Source organism: Salmo salar, chromosome 10 (assembly GCF_965601325.2).
Source record: "Salmo salar chromosome 10, fSalSal1, whole genome shotgun sequence".
In the NCBI taxonomy this organism is placed as follows: Eukaryota; Metazoa; Chordata; class Actinopteri; order Salmoniformes; family Salmonidae; genus Salmo; species Salmo salar.
This window is the reverse complement of record NC_138300.1, coordinates 77,647,612-77,660,009: the sequence shown is the minus strand read 5'-3', so window position 1 is coordinate 77,660,009 and position 12,398 is coordinate 77,647,612. Positions and strand designations below refer to the sequence as shown.

Here is a 12,398-nt window from a genome sequence, read left to right as displayed (position 1 = left end):
TTATTCTCATAGGTGTCATAGTTTGTAAACTTCATATGTTGTATCAAATAACAATTTCCCGCAGCTGTGGTAAGTTAACCTTGACTTACCCTTTCACTCTTAGTACTAGAGAGGAATATAGTAGCTAGTTGTTTTGTCTAGTTCATCCTGGCCTTCATAGCCTTGGCATGCACCATCTGCATTACCAGCACACACATGAGCGCACATATGCAGACACGCGCACGCACACACACGTACATACACACACCTCATTTGGCACATTTTGGAGAAGACATGCTAAAATATTTGTTTTGGACTTTGGCTTTCCTAGAGAACAGGAACTTGGAACACACTTGAATTATCCCTGTGGATTTATGAGTGTTCAGAATATGTGGAAAAGACAGGGGAACAAGTGTCACTGTGTTCCTGTTGTTGACCTTGATATGGTGGCATAATGTGAATAGAATATGGCCTAAATATGGCAGTATCAAGGAGTATCTCGTAATACTCTTTTGGTAGTTTTTCTACTCTCTATATACAAAAGTATGTGGACACCCCTTCAAATAAGATTTGCTAACAGGTGTATAAAATCGAGCACAACGCCATGCAATCTCCATAGACAAACATTGGCAGTGGAATGTCCTTCCTGAAAGGAATGTCCTTCCTTTCAACGTGGCACCGTCATAGGATGCCACCTTTCCAACAAGTCAGTTCATCAAATTTCAGCCCTGCTAGAGCTGCCCCAGTCAACTGTAAGTGCTGTTATTGTGAAGTGGAAATGTCTAGGAGCAACAAAGGCTCACCCGTGAAGTGGTAGGCCACACAAGCTCACAGAACGGCACCGCAGAGTGCTGAAGCACGTAGCGCATAAAAATCATCTGTCCTCAGTTGCAACACTCATTACCAAGTCCCAAACTGCCTCTGGAAGCAATGTCAGCACGAAAACTGGTCATCGGAAGCTTCATGAAATGGGTTTCCATGGCCGAGCAGCCGCACACAAGCAATACCAAGCGTCGGCTGGAGTGGTGTAAAGCTTGCCTCCATTGCTCTCTGGAAAAGTGGAAACGCGTTCTCTGGAGTTATGAATCACGCTTCACCATCTGGCAGTCCGACAGACGAATCTGGGTTCGGCGGATGCCAGGAAAACGCTACCTGCTCCAATGCATAGTGCCAACTGTAAAGTTTGGTGGAGGAGGAATAATGGTCGGGTGCTGTTTTTCATGGTTCGGGCTAGGCCCATTAGTTCCAGCGAAGGGAAATCTTAACGCTACAGCATACAATGACATTCTAGACTATTCTGTTGGTTCCAACTTTGTGGCAACAATTCAGGAAAGGCCCTTTGCTGTTTCAGCATGACAATGCACCCGTGCACAAATCGAGGTCCATACAGAAATGGTTTGTTCCACTATCTCTGCTCCCACAATATTGTACCTCTTCCTGTTGTCACACCTGCAGTGGCATCCACTGGTCATACTCCCTGCACTATCAAACCCCCACAGGAAGGAGATCAAAGGTCCAGACACACACACACACACACACACACACACACACACACAAACACCTATGCACACACTGACAGATACACACTCATACAGATGTATTCACATAGGAGCCAATTCCGACTCGAGTTAAGCTGGCGTAAAATAACATAATTCCCTTTTTATGCATTTTCTCTCTACGCAGTATTCTGACCTTGAATTTAAGCATGGGAATAGCATGCTATTCACACGCTATTAGTTTGAGGTGGAGATGGAATAAATCAATATGTAGTGGTGGTGTGTCTACAAATGCGCCGTATTCTGACCTTGACATCATTCCCTAAAAATTCCACCACTTTTATGCACGAGGAAACCATGAATAGTCGAAAAAGTATCTACTTAATTTTTTTCCCGATAGAAATAACATCGTTCTTCATGCACTGTAATGTACAACTGGACAAGAGCTATTGATAAGAGCTAGTTAAATTAATATCCGTTTGGATAATTAGAATTGTAAATATACATGACACTTTTTAGATCGATTTGAACTTATAATCGCTGGAGACAAATGTGAAACCAGTCATATGGTAGCAAACTGAGCGTTTCAACTTTTCCACAATAAAGTTTATGAAACGTTGTGCCATTATGCAGAATGTATATTTTACTGCCTTTTAACTTGCAGGGATGGGCACTCTTTGTTTCCTATTTCTGTCATGTTAAGTATCGACCGTCAGTAGGCCAAATAACCACACATGTTCAACTTCCAATGTACTGTTAGTTCCCTTCAGTTGGTATAGCTTACATTATCATTCCATTTCATTACATTGTTTAGTTGACCTTCATTTGCTTCCTCTGTAAATGCCATCACAGCCGTGTGGTTGTTGCTGAGGATCATTAGTAACAGTTGATAATATCGCGCAGACCAAGCCATACCAGTTTGAACCTGATGCGTGGCTCAATACTTGGCCGTGTCATCACACAGTTCCATGGTTAGTGCAGTCAACAGACAAGGGTATAGCTTACTATTGAACGCTATTCTCGTTATTATAATTCCATGTACACTAATCATCCAACATCGAAGCAAATTGTATTCGTCACATGCGCTGAATACAACAGTGAAATGCTTACTCACAAGCCCTTAACTTACATCTAGACGTTCCGCTAGCGGAACACCACTCCAATATCCAATGATAAGGCGTTGCGCGAAATACAAACTCCTCGAAAATCCGAAAACTTCAATTTTTCAAACATATGACTATTTTACAGCATTTTAAAGACAAGACTCTCCTTTATCTAACCACACTGTCCGATTTCAAAAAGGCTTTACAATGGAAGCAAAACATTAGATTATGTCAGGAGAGTACCCAGCCAGAAATAATCAGACACCCATTTTTCAAGCTAGCATATAATGTCACAAAAACCAAAACCACAGCTAAATGCAGCACTAACCTTTGATGATCTTCATGAGATGACACTCCTAGGACATTATGTTATACAATACATGCATGTTTTGTTCAATCAAGTTCATATTTATATCAAAAACCAGCTTTTTACATTAGCATGTGACGTTCAGAACTAGCATTCCCACCGAACACTTCCGGTGAATTTACTAAATTACTCACGATAAACGTTCACAAAAAACATAACAATTATTTAAAGAATTATAGATACAGAACTCCTTTATGCAATCGCGGTGTCCGATTTTAAAATAGCTTTTCGGTGAAAGCACATTTTGCAATATTCTGAGTAGATAGCTCGCCAACACAGGCTAGCTATTTTGACACCCACCAAGTTTGGTACTCATCAAACTCAGATTTACTATAAGAAAAATTGGATTACCTTTGCTGTTCTTCGTCAGAATGCACTCCCAGGACTTCTACTTCAACAACAAATGTTGGTTTGGTTCCAAATAATCCATAGTTATATCCAAATAGCGGCGTTTTGTTCGTGCGTTCAAGACACTATCCGAAGGGTAACAAAGGGTGACGCGCGGACGCGTATCGTGACAAAACATTTCAAAATATTCCATTACCGTACTTCGAAGCATGTCAAACGCTGTTTAAAATCAATTTTTATGTGATTTTTCTCGTAAAATAGCGATAATATTCCGAACGGGAGTCGTTGTTTTCGTTCAAAGACTGAAAAAGTAAAATGGACTCTTCACGTGCATGCGCGCACCCGTCTCATTGTTCTCAGATCGACCACTTACCAAATGCGCTACTGTTTTTCAGCCATGGACAGCAGAGTCATCATTCAATGTTCTGGCGCCATCTGAGAGCCTATGGGAGCCTTAGAAAGTGTCACTTTACAGCAGAGATCCTTTGTTTTGGATAGAGATGACAAAGAAGGCCAAGAAATGGTCAGACAGGGTACTTCCTTTACAGAATCTTCTCAGGTTTTGGCCTGCCATTTGAGTTCTGTTATACTCACAGACACCATTCAAACAGTTTTAGAAACTTTGGAGTGTTTTCTATCCAAAGCTACTAACTATATGCATATTCTAGTTTCTGGGCAGGAGTAATAACCAGATTAAATCGGGTACGTTTTTTATCCGGCCGTGAAAATACTGCCCCCTATCCATAACAAGTTAACCAACAATGCAGTTTTAAGAAAAAAATAAGTGTTAAGAAAGTATTTACTACATAAACTGAAGTTTATTTTCTTGCTACTAACAACCTCATGCTAATCGCATTAGCCTACGTTAGCTCAACCGTCCCATGGGGTCCCACTGATCCTGAAGAGGTTTTAAATGGATGGCTTAAGATAAATGTACTGAAAACCCTATTGAATGAAAACTCAATGAGAAAACCTGTTGGCCAGCAAGTGGGAGGGTTTCAGCAATTGAATGTAGCCACACATTCAGAGCACGTTATGTGACTGAATAGGTCAGTCTAAATACCAAATACTGAGAAGTGTGTAGTAATAACGTGCGTAGGAAAGGCATAAATTCCTAAGTCGGAATCGACCCCATACAGATAATGTTTCTGCACGCACAGATCCACCGTGAGGGGAAAGAAGGTCACCGAACGTGACGCCGTTTGGGGACAACTAGGTGGAAAATGTGAATGTGGTGTTAATAGCTTGAAAAAGGGCAGAGCCGTGACATGAGTTGCAGTGGGGTTAACACTGACAGTTGCTGACAATATCTACAATTGTTATTGCCGCTTGGTGGAAACTGTTGTCCCGGGGGAGGGTTTGACACGAAATGCCGTTCTCAGTCTATGGTATCTCTTCACCCACCCGCTCCCATAATTCAATTAGGCTCAGACAATCACTGAGCGATAGCATCCTCTTCACACTGGGTTTGAGCCCACAGGTCTGCTCTCCACAGTCATGCGCTTAAAATAAATAAGAAACCTGTGTGCCTCCGTGATGCACATGTAACAGTTTAGCTTCCGTCCCTCTCCTCGCCTCAACCTGGGCTTGAACCAGGGACCCTCTGGACACAGACAACAGTCACCCTCGAAGCATCATTACCCATCGTGCCACAAAAGCCGCGGCCCTTGCAGAGCAAGGGGAACAACTACTTAAGGTCTCAGAGCGAGTGACGTCACCTGATTGAAACGCTATTAGCGCGCACCACCGCTAACTAGCTAGCCATTTCACATCCGTTACACACATGAATCAAAAGGTCAGTCTATCAAACTATGACCTCCTTCATTATACATCGAGAAGCATTCACCTTCTGGTACAAACAGTACCAGTTAAGAACAAATTTTTATTTACAATGACAGACTAGGAACAGTGGGTTAACTGCCTTGTTCGGGGGCTGAACGACAGATTTGTACCTTGTCAGCTCGAAGATTCGACCTTGCAACCATTTTGGTTATAAGTCCAACGCTCTAACCACTAGACTACGCTGCCATATGGTTCCTCACTTGTATGGCTGAAAGGCCAAATTTTCTCACTGGATATTCGTGCCTTAGTTTAGTAGCTGCTGTCACCTTAAATGTCATGTGACCTCCCTTCTCTTTCCAGCCCAACATTGGTCGCCTTGGCTTTCCTCACGGACCATCAGATGAGAAGGTGGCAGTCGTTGCCGTGGACGACTGCGACATCGCCATGGCGATTCGCTTTGGTGGCCAGATCGGGAATTACTCTTGTGCCGCCCAGGGCATGCAGACAGGACAGAAGAAGTGAGTGCAGTCTCAAAGGGTGTATCCAGCCACCTGTCAAGCCAAGCTTAGCTTTTCACCCATGATGTAACCCTGCACTGCAAGTAGAATGTTGTGACAGCAATTGCCATTTGTTTTTCCGTGTTACATCTTCCTATACAGCAGACATAAAACCTACATCAGTATAAGTATTTGGTTTAAAAACATATTTATTGTTATGCAAATCCTCATATCTAAATCTGTTTTTTATTCAAATGTAAGCCTGTCCCCTGCTTTGGACAAGCTTGTATATCACAAGACTTCACAATAGAGAGCAGTTTATTATATGCCTATGGTGCATTTCTCACAAATTGTGTTGAGTGTCAGTTACGCCAGCATAGGTACTAAACAGTAAAGGTTTTAATGCAAGGGTTAAGTAGTTGTAAGTGGCTTGACCAGCCTCTCTCTCTGCCTTTGGTTTTGTGTGGTGGCATATTGTTACAATATGGCCTCAATGTTACAATGTTCATGTCAATGTTCTAGTGCGGCTGGTGCACCGCAATGTCACTCAAATCATGCTCATACCCAAATGTCCTTGACTCTCGATCCAGAATCAAACGCAGGTGATGTTTGTTCTATGTTGTCCATCTCTAGGTCCCTGGACCTCACTGGTCCACTACTCCTGGGTGGCGTTCCCAACCTGCCGGAGGATTTCCCTGTCCGGAACCGAGACTTTGTGGGCTGCATGAGAGACCTAACCATAGACAGCAAGACTGTGGACATGGCCAGTTTTGTGGCAAACAACGGCACGGCCGCAGGTCTGTGCTAATAATCACATATATGATATAATATTGATATTTCAACATCCTTTTTTCTATTTTTGTCTCTATTGATGCCTCTGATTATTATTTGCCTTTATTCAGGGTGCACGGCGAAGAAGGACTTCTGCACTAAAAGTGTGTGTCTGAACGGAGGAATGTGTGTGAACAAGTGGAGCACGTACTCCTGTGACTGTCCCCTAGGCTACGGAGGGAAGAACTGTGAACAAGGTAAAGGATTTTAGGAAACGTGCGTGTATTGGATATATTTTGGGGGGGATTCCCTGTGTGTGTATGCATGTGCCCTGTGAGTATTTGTTTTACTGTGTGTCTCATAATTAATTGAGTTCTAAATAAAATGTCGCAGCCACGCTCCACAAGGCTAGCGGCGAGGAAACAGACAGTAGAGGTCAATGTGGCCAAGTTTCCTGTCAATCTCGACATTCCTACATTCCACACACACACTGACCCTAACCCTGGCCCTGTTGGAATACTGCATCCTTCTGTCCCGGCCGGCTTGAGGTAATCACAGATCTCAATTGGCCTGATTGATAGAAGTAATACCTATCCTCAAGGAAACAAGGACGGAAAGGAAGGAAGGATGCATTTCAAAATTACTGTATTTACACTTGGTCCAGGGCCACACCACATCTCATTGGTGAACTGATTATAACCCAGAAGCACATGGTGCAGTGGTACAGTTGTATTTTAGCGCCTGGCAACGCAGACACGAGCGAGCAGTGTGGATGCAACGATTGAATGAAATGTACGTATACATTTATTTTTGCAACGCGAGAGAGAGCGGCGTGGTCAGAACGGAAGGCACACTGTGAGCCAACGCTTTCCACTTTTCTGACGCAAATCATGTTAGCAGGAAAAGGAAATCACATCTCTGATGGCTTTATGTTTTCGGAAAGCTTCATTTGACCTAATTCATAGAAGTACCTCAAAAAGGGCACAGTGGGTGTAAACACTGTTGCAACCCATTACCTGGCGGGTTTGTTTCCATATGTCCCGAGCTATAAAATACAGCTAATTACTGAGTGTTGCGTGTTTCACAATCCCACCTAAATCTGTGTTCTTATGAGACTGATACTTATGATTTGCGTGTATGTACAGTATGTGTAATGAACAATAGCATGAATGTGAGTCACACCCATATTAATCCCCATTTAAGCACACACACGCACAAGTATTAATCACCATTTCCTGTGGAAGGCTCAGCTGTGGTTGTAGGGGAAGCAATAAACAAGTACAGACTCTATCCGAAACTTTTACTTCTGAGCTCATCCTCTACAAGACCCAACACACAGAATAGCTACTTGTATGGCAATGATAGCCCCTGGATATGTTACAACGGCTTTGGGGTCAGGATTTATCCAGATTTTTGGAACAAGGCCTTGAACGGGCCTAGTCGTTCTGGCCTGTCGTGTGGTATTATCAACGTTGTTTTGTGATGAAGTAAAATTGTACTTGTATTCCTCTTAATCTATTTGGTTCTCCAACTGAAGTCTCCCTATCTGTTTCCCTTCCTCCAGTCATGCCATCCCCTCAGCACTTTGACGGCCAAGCCCTGGTGTGGTGGCGCGAGCCAGAGGTAACCATCGCCGTGCCCTGGTACATGGGTCTGATGTTCAGGACCAGGCAGAGCTCTGGCACCCTGCTGCAGGCCAACGCTGGAGACTTCTCCAAGATACACATCCTGGTGAGTGGAGCGGGGCAGTACAGAGTCCATACAGTGCCTCTATGTGATCAAAGTAAAAGGCAAAGCTAATACTATCATAAAGTTAAGCTAATATGCTGGTGTTAAATTACTAAACATCGTGCTCTCTCTCTCTCTCTCTCTCTCTCTCTCTCTCTCTCTCTTCTCCCCGATTTTCTCTCCTGCCACCCTCTCTCTCTCTCTCTCTCTCTCTCTCTCTCTCTCTCTCTCGGTTCTTTGCCTTCCATCTGTCCCCCCCCCCCCCCCCCCCCCCCCCCCCACCACCATTTCCCTCTCTCCCTGACTCCAGATCAGCGGCAAACACGTGCGTTTCCAGGTGTTCCTGGGGGTGAAGCGGGTGGCCCTGCTGGACTTCCCTCAGGTCAGGGTGAACGACGGGGAGTGGCACCACATCCTGGTGGAGCTGAAGAGCATCAAAGACGGGAAGGACATCAAATACATGGCCCTGGTGTCACTGAACTACGGCATGTTCCAGGTACTCGCTGACTGATTGGCAGCACTGTATTTCTGTGTAGTTTTCTGTTCTGTACTTGTTTGTGAATTTAATGTGTGTATTATCAAGTGTAATGTGATACACAATACACATGGCCTCTGTAGTAGTGTTTTATGTGTGGGTGCCTTTCACAGAGGTCAGTGGAGATAGGCAATGAGCTGCCAGGCCTGAGGCTGAGTAGTCTGTTTGTGGGGGGCCTGATGACGAAGGATGGAATGGTCCAGAACGGACTCAAGGGCTGCATGCAGGTGAGCCTCACACCATTTGTCTATGATATACTCATTTTTGGAAAGCAAAATCATTCTACGACAGTACAACACTGATGGTCCTTCCCTCTCCTGTGTTGCCAGGGCGTGCGGATGGGCGAGACTTCCACCAACCTGGCTAATATTAACATGCGTCAGGGTCAGAAGATTCGGGTGGAGGAGGGTTGTAAGGTGGCTAACCCCTGCACTGCTACCACCTGCCCCGAGCACAGCCGCTGCACCGACAACTGGAGCTCACACACTTGTGTGTGCCACCCCGGTAAGCCCCCCCAGACAAGACCCTTTTCACTACCATTAAAAAATACCTTTAGAAAGCTGAAGCAAGCGCACACATTTTCATCAGGAAATGTACCTATTCATGTTATTTTTTTTCCCCAGGATACTTCGGGAGTGACTGTGTAGACGCGTGTCTCCTGAACCCCTGTCAGCATGTGTCCACCTGCGTCCACCAGCCCAACTCCCCCCATGGCTACGGTTGCCAGTGTGGCCACAATTCCTACGGGCAGTACTGCCAGAACAAGTGAGTACTGAGATCCCTAGAAACTGATCTAAGGCCAGTTTTGTTTTTTAGTTTGGGGCTTTTTTAGTTTCCGTTTTTTAACTCACCTTGAGATGTGAATTGGTGCTGGTTCTGATGTTTGTGCCATGTTCTTGAAGCGATTCACATAGTTTCCAAGCTTACCGCAGTAACTCCACTTAACCCCTACTGTACCACTCAGCACCTTCCATCAACATCTGCAGTAATCTGGTTTTGTTAATTGTTGCCCCTTGGCTTTGGTATTGGTTGGTGTCAAACAGCTTTATAGTAGTTTTGGCATTGGCTTAGCATTCCAAGTCCCTTGTGATTTGCTCACGGTTTCCATTCATGCATCCTTACTTGAGATGATCAGCTGGGTTCTAAGGGGAATAACACCTTGTTCTGCTGTTCTCCAGAGCCAACCTACCCTGTGCTCGCGGCTGGTGGGGGAACCCTATCTGTGGGCCATGTAACTGTGATGTCAGCAAAGGGTTCTACCGAGACTGCAACAAGACCACTGGGGAGTGTCACTGTAAGGTACTGAAAAGTATTTACCATACTTAGTCCCTTCTGTCGAAGTCCAATTTGGGCTTGTTGGCTAGCTATCCTCATTTCCTCCTGAGTTGTATGCTTAGTTTATGCTCTCTCCTGCCCTCAGGATAACTACTACCGGCCCGGGGGAAGGGACACCTGCTACCCCTGTGAGTGTTTCCAGCTTGGCGCCATGTCACGCTCTTGCCACCCCCACACGGGCCAGTGCCAGTGCAGGACGGGCGTGATCGGGCGCCAGTGCAACCGTTGTGACAACCCCTTCGCTGAGGTCACCTCCAGCGGGTGCGTGGGTAAGGCAATCTATGACCTGGAAGCTCTCGTAGCATCTCACTAACTCATTCATTCAATTTCTGATCTAAGAGAGTTTCTGCTTGGTTGTTCTCTTTTCACTAGTTGTGTATGAGGGCTGTCCCAAGGCCTTTGATGCAGGGATCTGGTGGCCAACGACCCAGTTTGGACAACCCGCTGCAATGAAGTGTCCCAGGGGATCCACTGGTAAGCACCACAAGCCTTTTCAGAATGTGAAAAATGTTTTGGAATTACATAGACTTCACTGGAATTTTTCCAGACTTTATAATGTTTATACTGTTGTTGTTGTTGTTGATTTCCTCACCGTGTCAGCTGAGAGGCAAGAGGTCAACAGAGAATCTTCACGATCGGTCCTCTTCCTTACCCTTCTCTCCCCCCCTTTCTTTCTCCTCCCCTCCATCCCTGTTTCACCCTCGCTCCTCCCCATTAGGCACGGCCATCCGCCACTGCAGCGACGAGAATGGCTGGCTGCCTCCCGATCTCTTCAATTGCACCTCTCTCACCTTCTCTCAGCTGAAAAAAGAGGTATGTCTTGGTTTAACCTTTTATTCAAACCAGGAAGTCCCATTGAGATTAAAACCCTCCTTTACCATCGAAACACCTGTCTGACCTCTCCCTGACCTCTCACCTTCAGGACGAGGAGCTGCATCTCAACAGCTCCAGGATGGACGGAGAGAGGTCAAAGGGCATGGCCAGCATGCTGCGGAGCGCCACCAACCGCACAGCGGCCCTCCAGGGCAACGACGTGAAGACGGCCTACAGCGTCCTGACCCGCCTGCTGCAGTACGAGAGCCAGCAGCTAGGCTTCGACATGGCCGCCACAAGAGACGTCCACTTCCATGAGGTGGGCCGCTAGAAACATGCTTCAACTAGTGCTGTATACATGCCGGAAGTGCCATGTAGTGCACTTCCTCAACTCTCAAAATGATGTTGAAGGTGAAATAAGAAGGTAGACAGGATTAGCAATTCTTTGGCCTCAGCAACCCAACTCTTTTTGTTGACATCAGGAACTCATATGAACTCATAGAACTATACCCTGAAATACCCTCAAGCTCTCTATCATACATCCACCCCAATTTCCTCTCACAGCACCGTTTCGGAGACTCGCTCAGAGTTGAAAGAATGACCCACATTGTTCGGTAACATAGCTCAACTGCTTAAGGATCCTGCTAGCTTTAAGTAACTAATAGTTTCCCCAAATCCTGCTTATAGCTGGTACCGGTTTCCTAAGAGCCTGTTTTCCCAGTTGGATATTTCTCCCCCTATAGGGAATGTGATCCGGAGCCTATTATGTGTAAGTAATACAGTGCAATGATTAGCATTTTCACTATGAGCTTTTTTAAGGCCATGACCATGCTGGGCGCTAACGGCTAACTGTGTGCATTCTTGGCACCAGCCCCTGCGCATTAGGGTGTGTTAGATACCAGAAGGTGCAGCTGGAACGGTTTAGGGGGTCAAGGACCAATCAGAGTGGACTTTATTGAGTGATTGGACCAATGGGTGACTTGGGAGTAGTAGTTCCCCAGGGGTGGTTGGGCGTGGGGCCAGATTGCACAGGTGATGTTATGAGATGATGTCTGTACAGTGACCCCCCCCCCCCCCCCTTCCTTTATAGGGCAGCTCGCCTTTCCTTCTTTTGTTTTCTTTCGTTCTTTCGTCCTTTCTCCCTGTTCTGTTGGCATGGATTTCACATGCTTCATTTGGGATACATGATACAGATTATGGATTCTGTTTGTCGCTGATGTATGCTGGAATGATACCATACTAATTGGTATGGCACGGTATGACATTGGTGAATGCAGAGTATTGCATAGTATAGATATGCCGTAGGTGGATGACTAATATGTGTAAGTATTCTAGAACATGGTTCGAGCGGGCAGTGCCATCCTGGACCCCGCTAACAAGGGGCACTGGGAGCAGATCCAGCGTTTGGAAGATGGCACGGCCCTACTTCTGCATAGCTTTGAGGAGTACGCCCAAACCCTGGCCCAAAACATGAGGAAGACCTACCTGAAACCCTTCACTGTTGTCACGGAAAACATGAGTGAGTCCACCTGCAGTGCAACGACACAATTCTTTTCTTGCAGTAACCTGATTTGTATGACTAATTCATGCAAAGTAATGTTACATAACCTAAAATAGCCTACTGTACCACCAATACCTCTTGTG

General features: G+C 45.4%; 1 protein-coding gene across 1 annotated transcript in view; it reads left to right on the top strand.

Moving 5' to 3' along the window:
* Window positions 1-12,398, top strand: part of LOC106561041 (cadherin EGF LAG seven-pass G-type receptor 1) — an 87,012-nt gene that overhangs the window by 63,389 nt on the left and 11,225 nt on the right. Inside the window, exons 6-19 of the mRNA XM_014124611.3 lie at window positions 5,436-5,593; window positions 6,206-6,369; window positions 6,475-6,600; window positions 7,908-8,074; window positions 8,382-8,567; window positions 8,720-8,833; window positions 8,936-9,110; window positions 9,230-9,371; window positions 9,785-9,905; window positions 10,027-10,210; window positions 10,314-10,415; window positions 10,660-10,754; window positions 10,864-11,073; window positions 12,090-12,273. Of these exons, the coding sequence (XP_013980086.2) occupies window positions 5,436-5,593; window positions 6,206-6,369; window positions 6,475-6,600; window positions 7,908-8,074; window positions 8,382-8,567; window positions 8,720-8,833; window positions 8,936-9,110; window positions 9,230-9,371; window positions 9,785-9,905; window positions 10,027-10,210; window positions 10,314-10,415; window positions 10,660-10,754; window positions 10,864-11,073; window positions 12,090-12,273 (2,128 nt within the window). The remainder of the gene's footprint in view (window positions 1-5,435; window positions 5,594-6,205; window positions 6,370-6,474; window positions 6,601-7,907; window positions 8,075-8,381; window positions 8,568-8,719; window positions 8,834-8,935; window positions 9,111-9,229; window positions 9,372-9,784; window positions 9,906-10,026; window positions 10,211-10,313; window positions 10,416-10,659; window positions 10,755-10,863; window positions 11,074-12,089; window positions 12,274-12,398) is intronic.